Source organism: Lissotriton helveticus, chromosome 4_1, assembly GCF_964261635.1.
Source record: "Lissotriton helveticus chromosome 4_1, aLisHel1.1, whole genome shotgun sequence".
Taxonomy (NCBI): Eukaryota; Metazoa; Chordata; class Amphibia; order Caudata; family Salamandridae; genus Lissotriton; species Lissotriton helveticus.
Window position 1 is genome coordinate 1,906,081 of NC_136063.1, and position 25,188 is coordinate 1,931,268.

A 25,188-nucleotide genomic window follows, 5' to 3' on the forward strand; every position below is an offset into this window, starting at 1 on the left:
TTTTAATATTCTGTGTTTGCAAATGCTACTTTTAGAAAGTTAGCATTTGCTTGCCTGACTATTTCAGCCCGCCTCTGCTAGGATGTGTATCTGCTGTCTGGTTTCTGTGACTGACAGGGCTGGGGGATTCCAGGGGACAGTCTGGGCTGCCAGGTGGTGAATAGAGGGATTACCCCCAGGATAGGTGGGAGGAGTGCCCCTTGACTCTGAATAGGGCTGTGCTCTGCTACCACAATGCTGGCTCCACCTCCTGCGGAGCGTCTGAAGTCCCTGCCCTGCACCCTGAAAGAAACAGCCAGAGGCTCAACAACAAAGTGCTCCAAAACTGGGCTGAACCAGGCTCAGGCCCCCTGGCCTGCAAAGACAAAAGAAACTGTTTATGAAAGTAGGAGCCCTGCTCCTAAACATTAGATCCTGTTTTGACCACGAAGAACCTCTGCCCGACTAGAAGGACCAAGAGAAGCTGAAGGAGGAAAGACTGTCCCTGACCTGGAGGACTGGCCTGCAGTTGGTGCCTTGCTGAGAAAGGAGAGGAAAAGACCAGAAAGGACTTTGCAACCTTTGTGCCTGAAACAATCTCCAAGGGCTTGATCTTGAGCTAGCCCCCTGACCTGAGCCCCGGAACCATTGGTCTCATCCTACCTTCGCCCGTCTGCTGTTGAGCTGTGTGCTTCCCTCCCGTCTGAGCTGTGACCTCTGGTGCTCTCGCCCCCTCCTAGGGCCGTGACACCCCGGAGCCTGGCCACCCCTATCAGCTGAGAGCCCTGCTCGAGTTCGAGCCGCTCTCTCCACGCCGTGCAGGGACGCCTGCTCCCCTGTCACCTCACCTGCAACTGGAGCACATTGTGCGCCCCCTCACTCTTCCCGCCGGAATTGGATCGGAGCACAATTTCTAGCCCCGGACGGCCCATACGCTTGAAACGTACCCGGACACCCCGCTTTGTCCTCCCGCATCTAACAGGCCGCGCCGCACACTGAAGCGCCCCCAGTACGATCCGTACTGGAGGCCCGTGCTGCGCCTGCCTGCCCGGAAGCATCAAGCCACAAAAGACCCGAAGGTACGCTTCACCCACAGTCGCCTATTAGAGGAGTACGACTCGTCCATCACGAAGTACGCCGTGTTGGTCTGAATGCCGCGACTAGAGCATCAAAACCAAGGTACTGCGCCATTCGATTTCCGGCAGGAGTTTGCATCGGACTCGGGGTCCACATCGTTTGGTTTCCCTGCATTGCTTTAAAACACAAACGAGTCGCATGGCCGCCCTGCGACTCTTACCCCTCAGTAAAGCCTGCCGCGCCGTACGCCCCGCACCGTGAGGCGCGTGAGCATCAGGAGGGCCTTCCTGTTCTCCCCGCACAGAGTATGCCAGAGCACTACGCAGCGCAGAAACTTCCATGAACTGTGCCAAAGATCAGAATCTGCTTTGAGTGGTGTGGGACAGTGTTTTAATCAATGGACCTTGTTAAATAAGCATCAGTTAGGAACTTTAAAGAACTCCTTACAAACGAAAGTACTGTGGCCTCATTTCCTAAAGTTATATTGGTCTTGTGATACAAACTGCATAGTAACATATTTTTTACATAAAGTTTACGTATCTTTGATACAAAACTTACGCCTGGTGTCCATTTGTGGTGGGTCTGTGATTTTCCTGTATGTGGTCATAAATGCTTAACTGACTTAGCGCCCTGAGGATTAGCCTTGCCTGCTCACGCCACGCAACCTAAATGGTGAGCAGAGGTTATTCTTAAGGAGTGAGTCCCTTACCCTGACTAGAGGAGAGGGTCCCTGTTTGTCACAAGTGCATACCTGTGCCAACCAGAGACCCCCAATTCTAACAGCAACCATACACCATCACATCAACAATACACCATCACATCAACCATACACCTAAGCAACCATACACCATCACATCAATCATACACCATCACACCAACCATACACCGTCACATCAACCATACACCTTAGCAACCATCCACCTTCACATCCACCATACACCTTAGCAACCATACACCATCACATTATCCATACACCATCAAATCAACCATACGCCTAAGCAACCATACACCATCACATCAATCATACACCATCACACCAACCATACACCATCACATCACCCATACACCTTAGCAACCATCCACCTTCACATCAACCATACACCTTAGCAACAATACACCATCACATCAACCATACACCTTAGCAACCAAACACCATCACATCAATCATACACCATCACACCAACCATACACCATCACATCAATCATACACCATCACACCAACCATACACCATCACATCAACCATACACCTTAGGAACCATACACCTTAGCAACCATACACCTTAGCAACCATACACCATCACATTAACCATACACCTTAGCAAAAATACACCATCACATCAACAATACACCTTAGCAACCATACACCATCACATCAACCAAACACCTTCGCAACCATACACCTTCACATCAACCATCACATTGTTTATTGTTTATTGTGGCATACTTATATAGCGCAACCTGTCACCACCAAGGGCATCCTGGCGCTTTGAACCCTACTCAGTGGAAACAGTAGCTCAGCCTATCCTGGGAAGAGATGAGTTTTCAGAGCCTTTCTAAAGGAAAAGAGATCTCCAAGGCTTCTCAAGGATATGGGTAGGGAGTTCCAGAGTTTGGCTGCCGCTACTCTAAAGGAGCGGCCCCCCATCCTCATTCTCTGGAATCTTGGGACTACCAGTAGTCTGGATGACGAGGAGCGTAACGCTCTGGAAGGACAATACCAGGCAAACATTCGCCGCAGAGGAATGGGGCCCAAGTCATGAATAGCCCTAAACACAATACACGCTGCTTTGTAGCGTACCCGTAGATGAACTGGCAGCCAATGAAGTTCTCGCAGTGCTGCCGTAGAAGAGCTATGGTAAGGGCGAGAAAGGGCGAGTTTAGCAGCGATATTTTGCACCCTTTGCAGCTTGCCCAAGAGTGTTACCGGGGCCTCCAGAATCACATCAATCATACACCCTTCACATCAATCATAATCCCATCACATCAGAGGCTAGGCCCAGGAAAACTGCACCACACATAGGGCCAACACCACAAACCCAGCCAGAGCCTGGGCCCTCGCACTCTGCCACACACTGGGTAGATCATCTTTGTCTATAGTCAGAGGCTGGGTCCTGGAGACTGCACCAATCACATGGCCAACTCCACAAACCCCAGACTGAGGCGGGCCATGGAACAATATACCACACACAGTGCCAACACTACAACCTCCAGCTACAGATTGGGCCCTGGAGACTATACCACACACAGGCCCAACACCACAAACCTCAGATTGAGGTGGGCCATGGAACACTGTACCACACACAGGGCCAACACTACAACTCCTAGCTACGGATTGGGCCCTGGAGACTGCACTACACACAGGGCCAACACTGCAACCTCCAGCCAGAGGTTGGGCCCTTGAACACTGTACCACACACAGGGCCAACACTACAACTTCTAGCTACAGATTGGGCCCTGGACACTGCACGACACACAGGCCCAACACTACAACTTCCAGCCAGAGGCTGGGCCCTCGAACAGAGCACGACACACAGGGCCAACACCATAAACCTGCACAGAGGCTTAGCCCTTGAACCTTGTACCACAAACAGGGCCAACACCACAACCAGAGACTGGGCCCTGGAACACTGCACCACACAGAGGGTCAACACCACAAACCCTAGCTAGAGGCGTACCCTCTTTGTCCACAACCAAAGAGGCGGTGCCCTGGAACAATCCATCTGCTTGATTCCCTCTGCTACTAGTAGGTGTGGCGCCGCGGCCAGGGCGACTGACGCTGGAATCTGGGGACCACGGTTCGATCCCCGGCTCCGGCGGCAGGTTAGCCCAGCACCATGTGACTCTGGGCAATAGCTCGCTTAATCTTCCCTACGGCCCCCAGCGCCTAGAGACCCTTACGGGTGATTGTGCGCTTTACAAATGTGGACTTTACTTTAGTACACAACTACAAGTTGTTGATGGAATACGATCTCTATAATAGTAACACAGGAGCAGGTTGACAATACAAAATGGTTTAATGCATTAATCATCTGGTGAGATCAGCCAGGATCAGCCGAGCCTGGAATCAGATGTCCAACAAACAGATCAAAAGCAGTGGCTTATATACTCTAAAACCACAAGAGAAAAAAGTAATAAGTATAGGATTTACGTCACAAATGAGTAGATTAAAATCAGCCGTTACAACAATTTCTTGGAAACAAACCACACATAGATATGGGCCACGTGGCCCGTGCATCTCATATTGGCGGAAACCTCCTCTGTGGTTTTTCTATTCTCAGACTTTAACCGTTATTAACAACATTTTACACACATCTGTTTCCCTGCGAAGCGTGTGATTATATTTTTGCCTAATATTTTTTGGCAACTCTTATCTAACCTCTGACCTGTTGTTTCATTCATTATGCCTAGCATTGTGTAGGAGTGACATGTGGTTTTCAATTGAAGCAACATCCATGTCATTATGAGCAGTGGCAAGGCTTGCACCTGGGCCAGTCCATCCTGTCGGTTTACCGAGTTTTATATAGCACGAACTTGACCCGGATTCGGGTTTCAGAGGGCTTTACATAGCACCAGTTTCGTCACCTCAGGGCACACGATATGTCCGCTTCACATTTTTTATGAGTAATCAGTGTAAAGGTTGCGGTACAACAGCCTTAAATAAAAAGTAATTGCTGAAACTTTGATAGGAATTTTCTCTTGAAAATGGTTAAAATTCATGGGATGCGCAGAAAAAACGCAGTCAGGAATGCAGCTGGTCAGAAGTTTTTGGGAGCTACATGAGATCTTAGGGGCCAATTCACAGAACTAACTTAAGACAAAATCCTAAACTCACTACTTTTGGTATTCACAGAAGGCATTTAGTAGTAGTACAGTTTGGATTTTGTCTTAAGACAAACTTAAGACAAACTTAAGGCAGACTTAAGACAGACTTAAAACAGACTTAAGACAAACTTAAGACAACATCCTAATTTAAGTCTGTCTTAAGTCTGTCTTAAGTCTGTCTTAAGTTTATCCTAAGTTTGTCTTAAGTCTGTTTTAAGTCTGCCTTAAGTCTATCTTAAGTTTGTCTTAAGTTTGTCTTAAGACAAACTTATGTCAAAATCCTAACTTTACTACTACTAAATGCATTCTGTGAATACCAAAAGTAGTAAGTTTAGGATTTTGTCTTCAGTTAGTTCTGGGAATCGGGCCCTGAGTCATGTCTTGATTGATTTGACTGATTGCATACCCAAGCTCGCCATCCACCGGCATCAGTGTTATTAACAATAGCCTGCGTCATTCAATACAATAAAAACTGTGTTAGAGCTAGTTAAAGGTTTGCGACCAGACAACTGAAAAGGAACCATTTTTTGGTTATGATTAAAATTCTGCATTCTTTTTATTATTATTATTTTTTAAATCCACTTGAATTTTTGCTAAAATGTTTGCTATTCAAATGTGTCTGCCTCTTTAAATAAAAGTCATTCAAAAGCTCTCACCAAAAGGCGAAGGGCCCGATTCACAGAACTAACTTAAGACCAAATCCTAAACTTACTACTTTTGGTATTCACAGAAGTTAGAATTTTGTCGTAAGTTTGTCTTAAAACAGACTAAAGACAGACTGAAGACAGACTTAAGACTAAATCCTGACTTAAGTCTGTCTTAAGTTTGTCTTATGACAAACTGAAGACAACATCCTAACTTCTGTGAATACCAAAAGTGGTAAGTTTAGGATTTTGTCTTAAGTTAGTTCTGTGAATCGGGTCCGAAGTGTCGGTATCTCCTCAAGTGCCTCCTGCTTCAGGGTCCCCATGCAACCTTGTGTCTGTTTCTTCTGCCCCATCCCCATTTTTTCTCCCCCTCTCAGCAGCCTGTGGCTGTGCTGATTTATTTGTGGATTTCCGTTTCATTATTGGTACATAGGGACAAGTCCACTCACGGACATGGTAGGGCCAACCAGAGCATTCATCACAGTGCAATCAAAGGAAAACATTTTGAAGAAAAATAAACTCCAGTGTTGAGATGGCACCATCGTAGCCTCCGGCAGCGGCCTGCTACTAAAAGTGCTGAATTGTACTTTCTTTTAGTTTCCGTTTCCTAACCTCTCGCAATTACCTTCAGATGAATGTCCCACCTCAATGCGAGCATGTGACATGACAAGTTCTGTGTTCGTCTGCACGGCAGCGATTCCCTGTCACTTGGATGGACGCTTAGCTGCTTCCAAATGTGCTCTGTACGCCATTGATATCACAGGCCGAGGCTGAAGCCAGCAGATAACCAGGGGCAGATTTACAAGCCCCGTGCGCCTCTTGTACGCTGCCGTTGCATCACTTTTGTGATGCATCGGCGGCACAAAAGATGCGCCATGCTGTGGGGTATTTACAACCTGACGCATCTGGGAGATGCTCCACGGTGTATAGCCCTGCGCAAGAATTTCACTCAGGCACTTTTGGGCCAAGGTGCGTCAAAACCCTGGACCTGCTTGAAGCAGGCGTAAGGATTGACACAGCATTGAACACATAGGACCCCCAGAGCATTGCTGGAGCTGCGTCGCACTTGCAACGCAACTCCAGCAATGCACCGCCTTTACGGCACAGATGCGTCACGCATCCGTGCCGTTTTTGCCCCATGGTATGCCGCATTATAAATGTGGCGCATCCATGGTGGCGGAGCCGTGGCGCACAATAACTGGCGCATCCCTGCTGATGCTGATATGTAGCGATGCACCAGTTATTGTAAATCTGCCCCCTAGTGCTTCTGAGTTGTACCAAGCATTCTGCAGTCATGTGGATACTGCAGTTGGTGGGTGAGTCCACCTACCCCCTCAATGAGCCCCCGTCACCTCCGAACCATCAGCTGTCATGCATCTCTGAACTGTGCTCAAGCCATGGCATGCATCCGAACTGGTCCTCCCATACTTGCGGGTCCCTGGCAGGTAAGACATGACACGTACATGTCAACATATTACTTCTTCTCCAACCAAAGACATCCATTTTTAGCTGACAAGTCTCCATGCTATATGCAACACGTACAGACACCGCTGGCCTTTTAACAATATGTTGCATTCTGAGACTTGGAGTATTACATTTAATATTGTTGTCCATGGTATAAGAATCATAACGTGCTAAATGTTGGTTGGTGGAGCCCTAGCTCACTGAAGATGTGGTGTGTGACATGGAGTGACTTGACAATTATGGTACCATGCCTAAAAATCTGTATGAAGGTGTTGTAAAATGGTTAAACAGCTAGGTGCAGTAATTGTCCAGCGGTTTGGCTTAAAATTTAAATAATAGGTTGGGCAACAGTGTGAGTGAGACTTGCTTTTAGGTCCTGCACTTTGCCATAAACTGGTTGTTTCTGTGGTGTGCTGCTTTTGACAACTGAGGGGCAGATTTACAAGTCCCATGCACCTCTTTTGCACCGCCGTTGCGTCACTTTTGTGACGCAGCGGCAGTGCAAAAGATGCGCCATGGTGCAGGGTATTTACAACGTGCCGCATCTGGGAGATGCATCGTGTTCTAAAGCCCTGCGCCATCAGGAGGCGTTCCGGCACAGGGGGGGCGTTCCTGCGCAGGAACGCCTCCTAAAAGTGGCTGAGTGAAATCTACAAGATTTCATTCAGTCACTTTTGGGCCCATGCTGCGTCAAAAACCAGCGCCTGCTTGAAGCAGGCGTAAGGATTGACTCAGCATTGGGGAGATAGGGCCCCCGGAGCATTGCTGGAGCTGCGTCGCGCTTGCGACGCAACTCCAGCAATGCGCCGCCTTTACGGCACAGATGCGTGACGCATCTGTGCCGTTTCTGCCCCATGGTGCGCCGCTTTGTAAATGCGGCGCACCATGGGTGGTGGTGGCGTGGCGCACAATTACTGGCGCATCCCTGCTAACTTGCAGAGATGCGCCAGTAATTGTAAATCTGCCCCTCAGTGTTGATTATCCATACTATTATATATAAGGTAATAAAAATGCTTATGACACTTTTTATTATAACTTTTCAACATGCTAGACAGCAGCCACACTGCTCTACAACATACCTTAAAGGAAACCAAATGCTCTGGCTAAACACTTATACAATCCCAAAGGCGAAACCTATTGGCTATGCCAATGCTTGTTAACTCTTCCAGGTTCTTTTTCGCACCTTTCTGTTTCTCCTCCTTCCTCCTTTTTTGCCTTTCTCTCTTGCTGCAAGTCAAAGTATGATGAAGGACAAGCAGTTACAATCAAGGTTAGTGATATTGGTTCGATTGGATTGCACCACTCCTTCAAATTCCAGAATGCGTGTAAAAAAGGTGCGGCCGGTGGCATGGAGAGGGCTATCTAATACAAATAAACTGTATCTTGCCCCGCCTTATGCTGCCTTCTGTAATCTCACGCTTGATGCAAAGGTTGCGTTTCTGGCCTATGTCCTCCTTACTGTATTTACGTATAGACATTAACATGCGTTAGTTCCGGCCCAGCCAAGCACATTAGTGCAGTGCACACGAAGGCGCGCCTTCAGCCCGTTGAACCTGCTTTGGCTCCCATGGAGGAAGCTGCCAGCGCCCTGTGGCTTTGTGGTCATTGAAAGTCCGTGGAGCCAGGTGTATAGACTAGGTTGGATTTATTAATGCTTAGGGGCATATTAGCAAGGCAGGCGAAATGAAATTATCGCCGCTTTTGTGGCCGTTTCATCACCCTATTAGCAAGCTGTCGCTAACATCAGTTAGTGACAGCTTTCAGGTGATAGCGAGAGGTTTGGGGCCCGCTTTACATGTCAGCGATATTTATCGCTAATGACATGCAAAGTGGGTGTATCCAACCTGTTAGCGACTGAAAGCAGTCGCTAACATCGCTATCGCCTATTATCAACGCAGGCGTAGCGATAAAACAGTTCGCGCTCAGCGCAAATATCACTGAAAACGAACGCCGGCTCAGACCACTTCTTAACCTGTATATCCAATGGGAGTTGGATATTTAGGTTAAGACCCTATTGGCGTTAATGCCTGAATATCGCTGGATTCTCTGCGATATTCACGTATTTTGCCGCTATCGCCGGATATTTTATCGCATTGGAGATACACGTTGCTAATAGCACGTTATCTCTGCGATAAAATCCGGCGATGCGCAGCGTTAAAAAAAATTTCGCTAAACTTATTTAGCAATAAATATGGCTAGTTGTTAATATTATGCCCCCTAGTTTCAGGATAAGTTCATTAGCAGAAGATAGATAGATGGAAAGTGACCCCAACAGGAGCCGCTCAGCCCGCCTGCCATCAACTGACACTCTACACTCAATTGTGAATAGTGAAGTGATGCATTTGTGTACAGCATTTAGGATGCTAAGGTGAAAGAAGTTTTCACTGGCAGGATCCGTGTGCTGTTTGTAAAATCCTAAAAAGCAAAATATTTAACAAAACAGCGGATGGGGAGCAACGGGCAGTGGGTGGGGCAGGCAGACGCGGCACACGAGGGAGAGTTGCACAAAATGAGGGCGTGGCACACAAGAAAGAGAAAGCCACCGGAGGCGTGGGGAGAAGCACATGAGAAAGAGCTTGCAACCGTGAACCTCAATTCACCAACATGCCAGGGGTAGCGGAGGTGACGTCACACGCCATTGGCAGTACTTTAACACACACACACATGCTTACACATGCACACACATGCACGCAGTCTCTCACAGAAATACTTTCACCCACAAACTGCAAACAACATACATTTAAAAGCATTTTTTACTTCAGTTGCCTGGGAGTGTCATATTCCAGATAACTAAAATCCATTCTTTATTACACTAATAGTGGATAATAGTATATTATTCACTATTACTATAATAAATAAGCATTGACATAGCCAATAGGTCTCGCCTTTGGGACCTTATAAGTATTTAGTTATGCAGCACAATATCCTTGGTGCAACATCAACTGTTGCATGGATAAACACTTATAAGGTCCCAAAGGCGAGACCTATTGGCTATGCCAAGGCTTGTTCTATTTCTTCTAAGAATTATAAAACAAAATCAGCATAAATAACCTACTGGTGTCGACCCCAGCTTACGTTACCTCAGGAAGAATCATAACTGTATACTTATACTCTGAACGTGTGCCGCGGACTTTGTTTCATTAATAGGATTGTGGTAGGTATAATGTTTAGAGGGAGTTTGGCTGCTTCCTTGGCTGCCCAATCAGCCAAGGCATTTCCACGGGACGCAAAGTCTTGAGAAGTGGTGTGAGCTGCACATTTTACTACAGCGACTGCATGTGGTAGAGCTAGAGCTACAATCAGGTCTTTTAAAAGAGGGCGATGCATGGCAGGGCTTCCATCGGATTTCAGGAATCCCCGTCTGCTCCAACGCATAATGCTGGAATGCACTGCTGTAGTGACATAGGGTGAATCAGAGTACACTGTCATTGTTTTGTTTAAGGGCCGAACCCAGTGCTACCAGCTCGGCAGCTTGAGCAGGATAATGGGATGGCAAAGTTATCTGTTCTGTTATCTGCAAAGTATCTGAAGAGTCAAGCTGCATGGCTCTGACCACTGCTGCCCCTGTATGTCGTGCTCCTGTGTCCTGATCTATTATGGAAGATCCATCTATGAAATATACAATGCTACCTGGAAATGGGTCTTCTCTTGCTTGGCTACACTCATCCGGAGTATATGTTGCACAGTCATGGGGGTCACTATCTGCACCTTCAAGAGGGGGTGCAAAGAAAGTACCAGGGTTGACTGCATGACACTTGACAACCTTGAGAGATGGTAGTGATAAAATAATCTCATAGCCTGATACTCTCTGTGTTGTTAGTGTCGTCTTAGCCTTCTGAAATATTGCAAACACTGCATGTTCTGCATACAGCGTCAGAGGTAAACCCATGACAATGGGGGCACTTTTCCCAACTGCAAAGGCTGCTGTGGCCAAATCTTGCTCGCAGGGGTAATGGCTAGGCGTTACGCAGATCTCGGCAAAATGGTTAAAAAACGGTAAAAAATCACAGCGAACACGCACTAATTCCGCGAACACGCAAAATTGCTTGTTCGCGATGCTTTTTTACTGTACGCAATCTCTGTTTGCATGCTCGGGGGATATATCTCATGAACACACATTTGAGAACACGAACAAGCAAAAAATTTCGCGAACTCACGGAACGCAGAATATTAGGCAATTTCGCGTTCTCCGCGGAAAGTGAAATTACCCAAATTCCGCAAATTTCGCGAGCAGAACAGAATTTACCGCACAGTAAGAGGGTCAAGTAGGCCACTAAAGTATGCAATTGGTTTGCAGCCTAAAGGATTCTTTTGGGTGAGGACAGCCGTCATCACCTGGCCATTGAAGTGTTAAAAAAGTAAAACCTCTTTAGTGTAGTCTGGTGTTCCTAACACTGGTGCATTTGTTATCTCTGTCTTGAGTTCATGAAATGTTTCTCCCATTTCTGCTGTGCACGTTATTCTGTCTTTCGGTGTCTTTGCCTGTTTGATGGCTGTGAGCAAAGGGGCTATCAGGGTGCTATAGTCAAACACCCATTGCCTGATATAGTTACATAGGCCCAAATATATTGGCATTCCCTTCACTGTCTCAGGCTCAGTCATCTGTCTAATTGACGCTGCTCTTTCAGGTGTAACTCGGCGGCCTGAGGCCAATAGAAATTGTCCCAAAGAATGGACTTCTACCTGACAATATTTTAATGTGTCTCTGTCTACTTTGTAGCCTTGTTGGGCGAGGGTGGAAAGCAGAGACACAGTGTCTTTTCCGCACTGTTCTTCTGTGGCGCTACAAATTAGTAAGTCATCGACATACTGCGGTATTGTGCTGTCACTTTGAAAATTAGCGAGGTCATTCTTGGCTGCTCTGTTGAAGACACTAGGGGACTCACTGTACCCTGGAGGTAAACGATAATGGAGGTACTGAGAGCCGCGAAATGAAAATGCAGTCAAGTAATGACTATCTTGGTGTAGTGGAATGCTAAAGAATGCTTTTTTAAGTCTATGACTGAGAAGTTTTAGCATCTTTGGGTATGTTAGTTAGGATAACAGAAGCGTCAGGTACCACAGGGAATTCCGGTATCACTGTGTCATTAAGGGGGCGCAGGTCTTGAATCATGCGCCATGAACTACCCTTGGCCTTCTTGACCAGGTACATCGGGGTGTTGCAGGGGGATACACCTGGGTACCAATGCTCTACCAATGCCTGAATAACTGGGGCAATGCCCTCCTCTGCTTATTTGGAAAGAGGGTATTGACTTACCCTTTGCAGTATTGCTCTTTCCTTTAAGGTTATTCTGAATGGGACTGCTGTGTGGATGAGGACCACATTGTGGGGACCTTGGTCTGCAAATCTTACTAGGAACAAAACAGTCTTTGGTATTGTAGACCTTGTTTCCAGCATAGTACGCAATGGAATGCTGTCTTGAAAAACTAACATTGACTTTGTGGGGTCATCGGCAAACAACTGGTCATCTGAGATATCTTTTACTTTTATATTGGGGTCATGAAAGATGACACAGGCCCTCATCGTACAGGTGGGCCAGTGGAAGATATCTTCATAGCTTCTACCTCCAGTATGAGCTCTTTACCTGACACTTCAGAGCTCAGCTTTTCTGACCAGGGACTCTGGCGGCGGAACAGAAAGTTCCTTGGCAATTCAACTAGCTTTCCCTTTAGGTGTTTCTGCTATGATAGTATACACTTCTCTAGTAAAGGCTGGGATGTCTACAGGCCTAGATCTGTTTCGGTCACCGTCTGGGTGGTATGTGACTACTATCTTGATATGTGTGTGGGACATTCCTGGTATTGAGCAAACCATTGCCCCATCCTGCTCAAAGTGGATGGACACGTTTAATGTTGCCATAAGATCAAGTCCTAAGAAGTTTGCTGGGGCCGTGGGGAGAATAAGAGACTGCTGTTAATATACCTCCCCCCTTTCTCCATCTCCACAGGTTTGGTGAATGGAACCCTCATCACTTCCACGGAGAACCCCTGTGTGTCCATTGATGGATTTGACAGTGGGAGTCCTCTCTCACGGATACAGGACCTAGTGGCCCCAGTGTCAATGAGAAAGCTGTATTCCCTGTCATTTATGGTTACCGTCACAGTGGGTTCCTCGTCTGGCCTGTGAGTTATCAATAGTACTGGACACATGAGGCTATTCTGTGGGCACCTTCATTGAGCATATCCTCCCACAAAATATTGTTGAAAGGGGTTTCCTCCTCTGACCGTCACCCCACCTTGTAAGGTCCGGTGTTGTACAGTGAGCGGCATTGCCTGTTGCGGCCCATACTGCATTTGGGGCACGTGTTGTTGTACCCGTTGGGGCTGGAACTGTTGTTGAGGCTGCATTTAGGGCTGTGGAAGATATATTACTTGGGTGCTCACAGCAGGCTGTGCCACAGTGCGACCAGGTGGTACCATTTGTTGGCCATATATTGCCCCTGCCTCTTTGTTGTTCTTTTTGGTCCTACATTCTCTACTGAAATGTCCTGGCCTGTTACAGTAGTGGCATGTTTGCCCGCCCCTGAATGTGTTTTGGCTATTTGCCCCAAACCTTCCTCGACCTCCTTGCTCATTCCTGTTATTAAATCTGGGGCATATAGTTGGGGCTGCGAGGTGGTGTTTACAGGTGGCACGCCCAAAGACACTGCGGCCAACTGAGTAGTAGCGGTGTCAGTTCCTCCCCCTGTCCTCTTTGCTAGTTTCTGTTGTACAGATTTAGCTGCTGCTTTCTCAATTTTATCTTTCTCGCTCTTTTCCTTGTACTGTCTCCTTTTACAATAATGTATTATGTGAGCCTGTATCTCAGTCCATGGTTTTGCTTCTAAGGCTACTATGTTATCTAGTTTATCCGGCACTTCAGCTGGTAATCCCTTATTCACTATGTTATGGAACAGTATTGTATTTTGTCCAGTCACATCCCATCCCTCCCCTACCTCCTGTGTCCATTTCCCTTTTATTCTACTCAGGATTTGTGCTGGGTCTTCATCTGGCTGCATTGGCTGTGCCATGAGAGATTCAATGTCTGGCCTGTCTGGGTGCATTTGTCTTAGTTGTGTCCAAACAACTCCCCTTACTTTGTTGAAGTGTGTCCCATCACATTTTGAATCACTCAATGTCACGTCCTTTACTCCTGCTTCTATGAACAGTGTGTCTGTTTCTTCTCCTATAAGGGAGCTTAATAAACTTTTGATGTCCCCTATTGCAAGGGGTATCCCTGCTGTGTGTTTTTTAAAAGCAGCTATCCACTTCCCCGCCCCTTCGGCAAGTGGTGGCCGCTGTTCTTTATGATTTTCTTTATCCATCTGGGGCCATGGTATGTATTGGGGCGTCCCTGACCCTTTAAAAATTAAGGGCAGGTGTGACAGGACCGTGTCCCTATGTCCAGTAGGGTGATGTGGGTCATGCTGTCTGGCATATCTTTGCCACATTCACAGGCTGTCCTTGGTATAAGGATAATCCCACTCGGAATCTCCTATACCGTGAATGATGCACATCTCCGCATTTGCCATGTCTCGTGCTTCACAAGAACCATCTCGGGCTATGGTGTCATTTGTGGTGCTAGACCTTCTGTCCAAACTGCTAGATTGTCAGTAAAAGGGACAACGTTGTACCAACTCTGTTCGTGTTGGGCCACTATTTCATTGGGTGTCAGGGAACACACAGATTAAGCGTGCTGTGTCTTTTCTCAATGCCATTCTTCCCGTCATGTGAAATGTCCCCTGCTTCTCATAAGGGCGTGCATGCGTTCAAACCAATCTCAATCTATTTAACTCTTGCTTTCTCGGTAAGGCTTCAGCACCCCTGTTGGTATCTTCCCCTCACAGGCCAATTGTGACTGTTCTCTATCATAGTCGTTAATGACGGACATTCTATTAACATGCTCAGTAACATCATCTAATGCCCCATCTGATCGTATGTAAGATCTTTCTGACTTCATGTGTTCTTCACCTAAGAGGTTATGTGCACGGAGGAAGTCCTCCAAGCTTTGGTGTTCCATCATCTGTGACTTGTCTAGTGTCTTCCGATTCCACAGGGGCACCGACTATTTTTCCCAGGTTGTTCTTGTGCCTATATGTCCATCTTCCCTTATCTTGACCCACTTGTTATCGCCACCCTCCTCTATCAGCCTCCATCATGCTGCAGGAGGTGTTTTTCGTGTAAAGGCTAACTTTCGGGTCCCCCTCTCACTCTCGGGGCTTGAATTCCTTGGACCACTGACTGTTTTCCTAATAACACCTCCTCTCTCTGTGTCCTTTAAATCCAATTTTGGGTGCTGACCTTCACTTTTATCTTTCTCGGTAGGCGCAGTTTCATCTTCTAAATAAAGTTTAAAGTTAGCATCCACTGTTTCTACATATTTACTGGTGTTTACCCCAACATCTCCCAAAGTGTACTAGCGAATAATGGGCATATTCACTGTGTTTGGGAGATGATTCTGATGGTAGGCTACACTCAGGGTCTTAATATCCTACAGCAGGCAGATGGGAGGAGGTGGGTGGTGTGTTTAATGTATTAGCCTGCATGGTATACATGCCCTGTACCTTTGCAATGTTTAAACTTGCTTGAGCCTCTCGGTACGGGGTAGAGAAGCTGAAGGAGGGGACTGGGGCCTTATCTCAGTCTCTGTCAGAACGGTATCTACACCCATGATGCACAGGAGCAGAATGGCGAGAATCTCCCAACTCCCTTCTACAGCTTCCCAGCAGCATGCTTTCCCGCACGTGGCCTGCCAAGGAAACCACAGGGGGGAAAGGGGATGGGACAGAGAAGAGACTGACACTCCTTGAATTCTGGTTCCGTTCTTGGGTCTTCTATCTCCTGCTATCTTCTATTCATGTCCGGCATGTGCTTTTTAGTGGAACTGAGAATAACCTCCAGTTAGTGCAACTTCCTATTTCACATTCAGTATTTTACAATAATCATTACTTATTTCTCTAGCACCTACCCAGTTCTTTGGTGACATGTGTCCCTCTTCTTTCTTCTGTACTCGTGTATAATAACCCTTGTAACTATAATCAAAACAGTTGTTAACAAATATTATTTCTATAATACCTTTTAATTTGTTCACACTCTTTCTCTCTTTTTACAGACTATTACCTACAAGGTGTACTGAAGACTCCTAGAGTTTTTTCACTATTATAGCAGGTAAGATCTTCTTACTTATTTCATTTAATCCTGCCTTAGTAAATTAAGTATAAATATAAATGTTCTCTAGTACTGCACCTAACTGGACACAGTGTTTGATACATAAAAATTAAAAGGAAAACGGAAAATGAAAGGCAGCGACCTCTCTCTGCTTTCTAAAATACTTGAGAGATTAATATATCCTAACAGAATTCGACTAACTATTCTTTGTGTGAGGGAAAAATATGTTGCAACATTGTGAGAAACAAGCCTGACAGTGGAACCCTCATATACACAGCACATGAACTACTATAACTGTTATATTCTAACCCCAAAACCTATTAGGGTATGTGTGCACACTGAAACTCACCCACCATCACTGTGCAAGTCCCCATGGGATCATAACATTTTAGAACATAAGCACAGGTGCACCACACATCAATTTCAAGAGACAAAAGAACAATTATTTTAAACTGTATACAACACAAGTATTATTCAAAGTTTTTCCTTTTATTCCAGTATTTAATTTTAAAAAATGGTCATAAACGTCAGTTTTCACAATGATACAGCCAACGCGTTTTGTCCTACTAGAGGACTTCTTCAGGGCTGTTAATTTCAACAAACAAACAATACACATCAATAAAAGGCAACGACAAATATGGCACATCACAAAGTGTACATTTAAAAACTATTATTTTTTTTTCACCACAAGACTACATTAACAGTGCAATACATAAAAACAAAGAGCAAGAACAAACACACAAAAATACAGACCAACATTTTTTTGTAGCTTGTTCACATTAATTTTTCTCAAACAGTGGAATGACGTTATTCACAAAGTTTTACATATGTGTATACAACATATCAAAAAACGTATTTAGAGGAGCTAAATTCCTGAAGTTGGCCTATAAGGACTACCAGAAGAAAATAAAAGAAAAAACAAGCTGATTGAAGTTACAAAGAAGTGCTAAAAACAAAGGAAGAAAGTGGAACATAAATATGTTACAAGTGAGAGGAGCAGAAGCCAAAGGCTAGAAGATCATACTTTATAATATGTGAATTCAGAGAGAGTTAAAACTATTTCAAGGTGATCTTTGGTATTTAGAGGTTTGAATAGGTACAAACGAGAGTGGTATCTAACCAAAACTCAATACTAAAGGAGGCCACACTAGCTAGAACAATGCACGTAGACGTGATAAGAATACCCACCACTGATAGATTGAAAGGTCAATTTCCACAAGAGAGTAAAGCCAAAGGATAACCGAACAACAGCCTCTATGTCGTACCACGTCAGGGTCATGGTTATCGGGAAAAATCTACAAAAATTTAATATAGGTACAAATTACATACCAGGCTCAAGTAGGCCAAAAGGTGTATTGAAAACGGGCCTGCCCAGCTTGAACAAATATACTTACTCAATATCGATTGTATATACAACATTCCTCATACGAAGATCAAGAGGTTGCAAGAAAAAAGGAGGATGCCGGTTAGGTCCGGTGCTGGGGCGCCACTGGTTATGCAAAATGATACGTGAAAACGGCGATTATACATAAACTGATTGATACTGCATTCTAAAAGATGGAATAATAGTTCAAAAATGACGCTCCATCAATTAATGGACACCAGATTATAGAAAAATGTTCCAATATCATCACAGGATAAGCCATACTTACTAAGTATCAACACATGTGTAAATTCCTTGTCATGAAGCATATATCCCAACAGTACCGATAGGACCCCAAAGCGGGAGCACGCATATGAATATTGCTCTAGCAAGCCGCATTGTGATACCGCTGTCGAGTCACCTGAAAGGACAGAAACCACCAAAATAAATCTTATTCAGTCCAAATGTTAGAGAATCCTCAGGTGTTTAATATTCAAAAATGAAGAATGCCCACTTAAATGGTAAGCTGACACATACAGATTCGCCAAAGTATAGCAATTGGATGATATGTCTCTTCTCTATTCAGAGCATCTAGCGAAATAACAGTAAAGCATGGTTACTTTGAGCCTTAATGACATTGTCAAGACTATTTATTCAAATTAATTTAAAACATAGATATCACAACATGGGGGTCCAATACTTGCATAGAGCGTAAAGACATAAGCCCCAACAACGTATGCAGCTGACCCAATCGTGGTAGATAAATGGCATAATATGTCTTCAAAGTAAGTACCGACAGCCTATCGATGAAGTGGAAAGAAAAATCAACATAAAAGCTGGCCCGGGCTTCTAATAAATAAACACATAATAACTACATAGAAGAGTGACACCCATAGCGCTTGCCCCCTAGGTTTACCCTCTGATTTCCCCCCATCAATATATGCAATATGTAATATTCCGAATTGAGGTTTAAAGCGTCTCCCCCTGAGCCAGGTCTAAGCCCGCTAGCTGCTCAATAGGGGAAAGGGAGCAAATGGATATAGTAAAACCGATTTACTATTCGGGGCGGCAGGGAGACAGTACGACATGCCCCCAAGTCAAGCTTACCGGTATTAGGCTGACACCATATCCCCAAACGGCCGAATCTCACGGAGGGAAGAACAAGAAACAGGTAGCTTTACTTTGCCTATTTAAATACTTGCGGCAACCTGCCCACATTGCGGGCATCTGCGTGTCATTACAAGGAGCGTCTGTCAGGCATCCTGGAGTTACTGCACCTCATGGCGGCCATCTTTAGCAAGCACAAAAGTCAATCTCGGAAGGCATCCTGACGGCGGCAAGGTTTGTACAACAGCCAAGTCCAACAGAACCCCACCTCATATCAAAATTATGAATTATAAGGGATATAAAACTAGAAATTATAAGAATTATGAAGAAAAACGTAAACACCGGAAAAACTGAGGGTATAAGAACGATGAAGTGTGAAAAGTAAATACACACCCCGAATTGTTGTCTATCTGATTTTGAACAAAACGACTGGAATATATCAAAACACATATTTGAATAAGGAGTGTGTTTCACAACACTATCCAAAGGGGGGCAGATATATGGGTCAACTTAATCAGAGAGCCAGATCTATCCAATTCCCCATCGTGGTGGCCATCTTGAGTTCGACCATGTAACATGACAATAATGGATATTAAGGGAAGGTCCTGTTTATAAATAGTCCTTATAGGCCAACTTCAGGAATTTATCTCCTCTTAAATACGTTTTTTGATATGTTGTATATACATATGTAAAACCTTGTGAAATGATGTAATTTCAATGTTTGAGAAAAATTAATGTGAATGAGCTAAATAAAATGTTGGTCTGTCTTTTGGTGTGTTTGTTCTTGCTCTTTGTTTTTGTGTATTGCACTGTTAATGTAGTATTGTGGTAAAAAAAAAAAAAACTGTTTTTAAATGTACAGTATGTGCTGTGCCATATTTGTCTTTGGCCTTTATTGATGTGTATTGTTTGTTTGTTTAAATTAACAGCCCTGAAGAAGTCATCTAGTGGGACGAAACGCGTTGGCTGTATCGTTGTGAAAACTGATGTTCGCAACCACATTTTAAAATTCAATACTGGAATAAAAGGAAAAACTTGCATTGTATACAGTTTAAATAATTGTTCTTTTGGCCCTTGAAATTGATGTGTGGTGCACCTGTGCTTATGTTCTAAAATGTTGCAACATTGTATCACACTATTACTCCCGTAACTGAAATCTAGGGGTTTCCAAGACATACTCCATAAATATATGCTTTATGAAATGCGAAAGCCAGAACGGCTAGGGCGCTCGACCTCGGACCTGGGGATCTGGGTTCGAGTCTCGGTAACGACCCCAAAACCTCCTGTGATTCTGGGCAAATCACTTAATCTCCCCGTGCCTAAAATGAAAGTGTGTCCTCATGTAACGTAACTGGAATATGTAAAGCATTCTGATACCTGATTCGGTTCGGGTCTAGTTCGCGCTATATAAAACTCTGCAAAAAAACAAATATATATATTCACTTGAAGAGATGACTGAAAAAACGCTTGCTTTGCCTGCAATTATCAACTTAACTCTTAATATAAACGAGCGAGGAAGCTGCTCCTAAACTACTGAAATATCACACAACATCAAGCTTACTACTAGCGCTATCCAGCGCTTCCACAAATAAACTGAACTGCTGCCAAAACTGGTGACACGACAAAGTTAGCGCGACGATGGTCCCTGACAAAACGTCGCACCGCTCCAATCCGACGAATCTTCTTCCGCCACGTCTTCAGGTGAAGTGCCCACTTCAACGGGCGCTTCACCTGGGAATTCTTGATTGCTTCTCTGCACTAAAACACTGGATCGCTGACTCTCAGCAGCCATCTTAGACCGTCTTCTTTGTTTTAAGAACCCGGAATCCAATGAACTACACTCACTACGTAATTTACTTTTTACGTTCATGGAGCAAATGTAACAGACTTGAGCATGGGTATTCAGTGAGGTTCTGACACTCTCCTTCTCGTGTATTTCACAAAATACCCTCCACTGATCTAAGATGGTCTTCCTTTTTTCTAATTTCTTCTCATTATATTTGCTTTGTAAGAGGGTGGCTATATGATCCTCCATTGTGTTGTCAGATGAGCCCTTTCCGGGTCATGCATGTTCTGGTTTTGATGTTGCCTTATGCCACTCCTTACAATATTTCTCTATGTTGTCCTTGTCACCAGGGAACACCTTAACCATGTGTTCTAAAGGGATCCCCATTATTTATGCGGTGCACTTGACCCCTGTTTAGTCTTGTATTTGCACCTACCGTGTCCCTGTTAAGTGTTCAGTCTTCCTAATGATATTGCTTATTTTTAGTTCTATTATACTTCCCACCTGATACCTTTATGTACCTCATGGGCTATTATGGTAGATTTCCTTCAGTCTATTCTCCTTGCTATTCATATAGGTAATGAGTTAATTTATTGGGGGCCTTCTAGGGGGTGTCTCACAGTGGGGTAAACCACTGCAATAGGTTTTGTAGAATTCAAAACCAATTCCAAAATCTCAAGTGTGGAAAGGTCTGTTCAGAATCACCTCCAAGAAAATTAAGGACGTTGCTATCAAGTCTGTTATTTCTTCTATGGTATGTGTACCTTGAAAATAGCTATGTAGGTCCTCATCTATACTGTTTATTACTTCTTCTAGCCTCCAATCTGTAGGCTCCAAGGTTTGACTATAGGGATAGCATAAGTTTGGTTGTAGTGTTCATAAGGTTACTGTACACTACTCTTAATCACTGTAATGTGGAGGACACTGTCTTCGTGTTTACTTCTTTGGGACCGATTTCTTGAGTTATCTGACAGGAGTTTGAATGTCAGATCAGTGTATGTTGTCAGGAGACCCAGCGGTGATGTATAGTCAATACCTAGGCGCTCACAAACCTCTAACATTAAAGGGTTATCGGATGGTATTGGGATTTCTGGGCAACCAGGGGCCGTACCCTTAGAAAGTGCCACAGGGAAACTGTTATAAAAATGGATGATTAATACGGGAATCAGTTGTGGTTGGGTACCTGTGCGCCCTTGAGACATTTGTCTAAAAGAAAAAAACTTTTCCTAAACCTCTACAGTATTTCACACAATTCAGAAACCCTAAGTATAAACAGCACAAAACTACAAAATGACATTAATGTGTGTTCTCATTTTGTTTCACATCTGCATAAACATATTAATGTACTCTAAAACGTCATACTACGTTACAAAACTACTATCACTGCTGCTGCTGCTGCAGCCGGTCGCTTCTCCCGAACTCACAAGGAGGATATACTTCACTGCCTGTAACTACAAACTGTGACTTTCAGACTTAAAGTCTGAGATGACTTGAGTTGTTCTGCCCATGCTCAGAATAACGTTCCAATGAGCACCAGGTTTTCACCTGTTCCTTTGCTACAACATCAGAACGTACGCAAGTCCTACTCTTTTCTGACCACTTCTGGCTCTTTTATCCAGGTCCCCTAGTACCTTCCGGACTTACCACCGGAGCGCTAGTTCTTGTTATTGTGTCAGTGCACAATCATGCATGCATTACCCGACATGTGAACATAAATAAATTACTGTAAACATGCTACCTTTGAGGTACAAGGGACGACATTTGCACTGTTCTCACCGTTGAAGAATGCCAACTCCCAAGCCCCACCAACCCTGGAGGAATGTGAAGACTTTATAACCAGTGTCCTCTTACCTTCTTTTAGTTGCGCAAAACCATTTCCATAAGGACAGGCGGTGCCCAGGGTGTGGCAGGAGGCAAGAAGAAGTGGAAGTCCTGGCACAGGCTCGCCACAAAGTTGACGGGAAAAGACCAACACAGGGACAAGTTGACAATACAATATGGTTTAATGCATTAATCAGCTGGTGAGATCAGCCAGGCTCAGCCGAGCCTGGAATCTGATGTCCAACGAACAGTTCAAAAGCAGTGGCTTATATACTCTGAAACCACAAGAGAAAAAAGTTACAAACATAGGATTTACGTCACAAATGATGGATTGAAATCAGCAGTTACAACAATTTCTTGGAAACAAAGCACACATAGATATGGGCCACATGGCCCTCGCATCTCATATTGGCAAAAACCTCCTCTGTGGTTTTTCTATTCTCAGACTTTAACCGTTATTAACAACATTTTACACACATCTGTTTCCCTGCGAAGCCAGTGATTATATTTTTGTCTAATGCTTTTTGGCCACTGACCTTTGGTTTCATCCATCATGCCTAGTGAAAAGATGTAAATAAACGTAGAAGTATGTTGTAGGTTTAAGCAAGGTTTATTCTTAACACCCTAACAATCATCTACTAGGCAGCAACTGAATACACAGGAATATTCATCATCTTAACATTCTAAGTTCCATGGTACAGACATATGATAGATATAAAGAGAATACTACACATCCTCTTTCTTATAACAAGATAAAACTTACAGATAAAATACAAATTTATCAGCTTTATTAAACAAGCATCAGAATCACAGAATAAAACAGAATGCAGGGAAAAGAATCATAGCATAAGAAAATATAATGAAACTTTCAAGAGGTGTAATCCTTGAGATAAGTTGGAACTTTCTTTACACGTGTGCTAAATCTATTAGAAGGTACCTCTGAGCTATTAGAAGAGACAGAATGATGTGCACAAGAATCCAAATCAGAATTGCATTTTTTTACAATGGCAACACGATTTAAGTTCCATATCTTTCCATTTTCCAACTTCACAGAATTACTAAAACATTTAATAACCTTCATGGGAGAAGAGTATTTAGACGAGGACAAAGAACCTACTGGAGCTCTGACCTTTACTTCATCCCCAACTGCAACTTTACCATCTCTTACCCTTTTCCTTTCATCAAAACACAACTTATTCTTTAAACGCAGTTTTATCTCTCTTAGTCTCCATTCACCAATACCATTATCCTTTACCCCTTTGCCCCAGAACATCCATGCCGGGCTCAAACTAGTATTAGGAGTTCTTCCTTTAAATAATTCAAATGGAGTTTTCATAGTAGACATCTGAGGTGAAAACCTATGCGCCAGAATACACTTTTGCAATTCTTCCTTCCAATCTAACGCATTAACCCTAGAAAGTTGAATATTCTCCTTTATCACCCTATTAAACCTTTCTACGGTTCCACTGGTCTCTGGGTGATAAACCGAAGATCTTTTATGTTGAATGCCACAAGATATAAAAAAATCTGACATCATACCAGAACAAAACTGAGGACCATTGTCTGACAACAGAGATTTCGGAAAACCCTCTCTTTTAAAAATGTCTTTAAAAAAAAATGACACATGAAGAGGTTACTTCCGAAACAGAAGAGATCTCAACCCACCTTGAATAAAGATCAATTACAACTATCAAAAAAGGAGTCCGATGTTCACCTGAAAGTGGACCCACAATGTCAATAGCTATATCTTCCCAAGGTCCATTAGGAAGATTACGACAAATCATAGGAGCAGTACGAGAAACTAAGATTTTATCACTTACCTTACATTGCAAACATTACCTCACCTCCCTTTCAATTTCCAAATCCATCCCTGGCCACCAAAAAGAACTACGAATCCTTTCCTTTGTTTTTACAATTCCCATATGGCCTTGATGTGCCTCTTCAATCAACCTTTTCCTTAAAGAGCTCGGTGGAATCAACTTAGAACCCCTTAGAAGAATACCATTCTCCACAGACAACTCCTTCTTAATCAAATGCCAAACTTTAGATAAGACTTTGTCAAAATCAGAATTGCTTGTTACAGAAGAAATTACACCTTTAATCTCACCATCTTTACTACACTCCTCCAACCCTTCCTCTTCAAGTATGACACCTGAGGTAATTTCACAAACATTTACCTCACTTTCACAGTCAACTTCCTCATAAACAACTTCATGAGAGTCATCAACAAGACGTGAAAGACAATCCGCAGATACATTCTCCACACCTGGAATATAGTCAATTCCAAAACAGAATTCTTGAAGACTAATCACCCATTTTCTGATCCTTGAAGAAACATTATCCAAACCTTTCACCATGAAAATCTCCCTTAGCGGTTTATGATCGGTACAAACATTAAATTTTTGACCCCACAAAAAATTCCTGAACTTCCTTAATGCCCAAAATATGGCCAAGGCTTCTTTCTCAATGACCGAATAGTTCAGTTCAGCACCTCTCAAACTCCTTGAAGCACAGGCAATAAGCTTCTCTTGTCCATTCCTTCTTTGTTTAAAAATTGCACCCAAACCCTTAAAACTTGCATCTGTGATAACATATGTCTCTTCAAAAGGAACAAATGCTTGCAAATCAGGAGCAGTAACTAAATCTCTCTTGATATCCTCAAACTCCCTTTGACATACATCCAACCATCTAAATTCCTTGTTTTTTCCCAAAAGATCTCTTAAACCACCAGATTTACTTGCTAAATTTTTGATGAACTTTCCCTAATATTCCACCATACCAAGAAAAGAAACAACCTCTTCCTTATTCTTTGGTGATACCAGATTCTTAATAGTATCAACCAAGTCTTTCTTAGGTGAAATACCAAGCGCTGAAATGCAATGGCCTAAATAATTCACCTCAGAGACAGAAAATTTACATTTCTCATATTTTAAAGTCAAACCAGCATTTTCTAATCTTTTAAGAACTGACCTTA

At 43.8% G+C, this 25,188-nt stretch overlaps 2 protein-coding genes and 1 pseudogene across 2 annotated transcripts in view; 1 reads left to right on the top strand and 2 right to left on the bottom strand.

Moving 5' to 3' along the window:
- Window positions 1–10,130: 10,130 nt before the first annotated feature.
- Window positions 10,131–11,322, bottom strand: LOC144826868 (uncharacterized; annotated as a pseudogene).
- Window positions 11,323–11,380: 58 nt separating this feature from the next.
- On the bottom strand, window positions 11,381–17,056 carry LOC144828263 (uncharacterized). The gene is made up of 2 exons (XM_078686341.1): window positions 14,455–17,056; window positions 11,381–14,400 (listed from the first exon to the last, which is right to left on the bottom strand). Exons 1-2 carry the CDS (start codon window positions 14,499–14,501, stop codon window positions 13,371–13,373), a joined length of 1,077 nt encoding a protein of 358 aa, XP_078542467.1. The 5' UTR covers window positions 14,502–17,056; the 3' UTR covers window positions 11,381–13,370.
- The window catches only part of LOC144828261 (GTPase IMAP family member 4-like), a 169,733-nt gene continuing 160,560 nt past the window's right edge, over window positions 16,016–25,188 (top strand). The window contains exon 1 of the mRNA XM_078686340.1: window positions 16,016–16,137. The gene's annotated coding sequence lies outside the window, so the exon portion shown is untranslated. The remainder of the gene's footprint in view (window positions 16,138–25,188) is intronic.

Excerpts from the sequence above, each read along its gene's own strand:
- LOC144828263 (XM_078686341.1), bottom strand. The coding sequence starts at position 14,501 with ATGGCAAATGCGGAGATGTGCATCATTCACGGTATAGGAGATTCCGA. Across the intron at positions 14,401-14,454 it reads CACGGTATAGGAGATTCCGA|ACAGCATGACCCACATCACC; the intron begins GTGGGATTATCC and ends AAGATATGCCAG.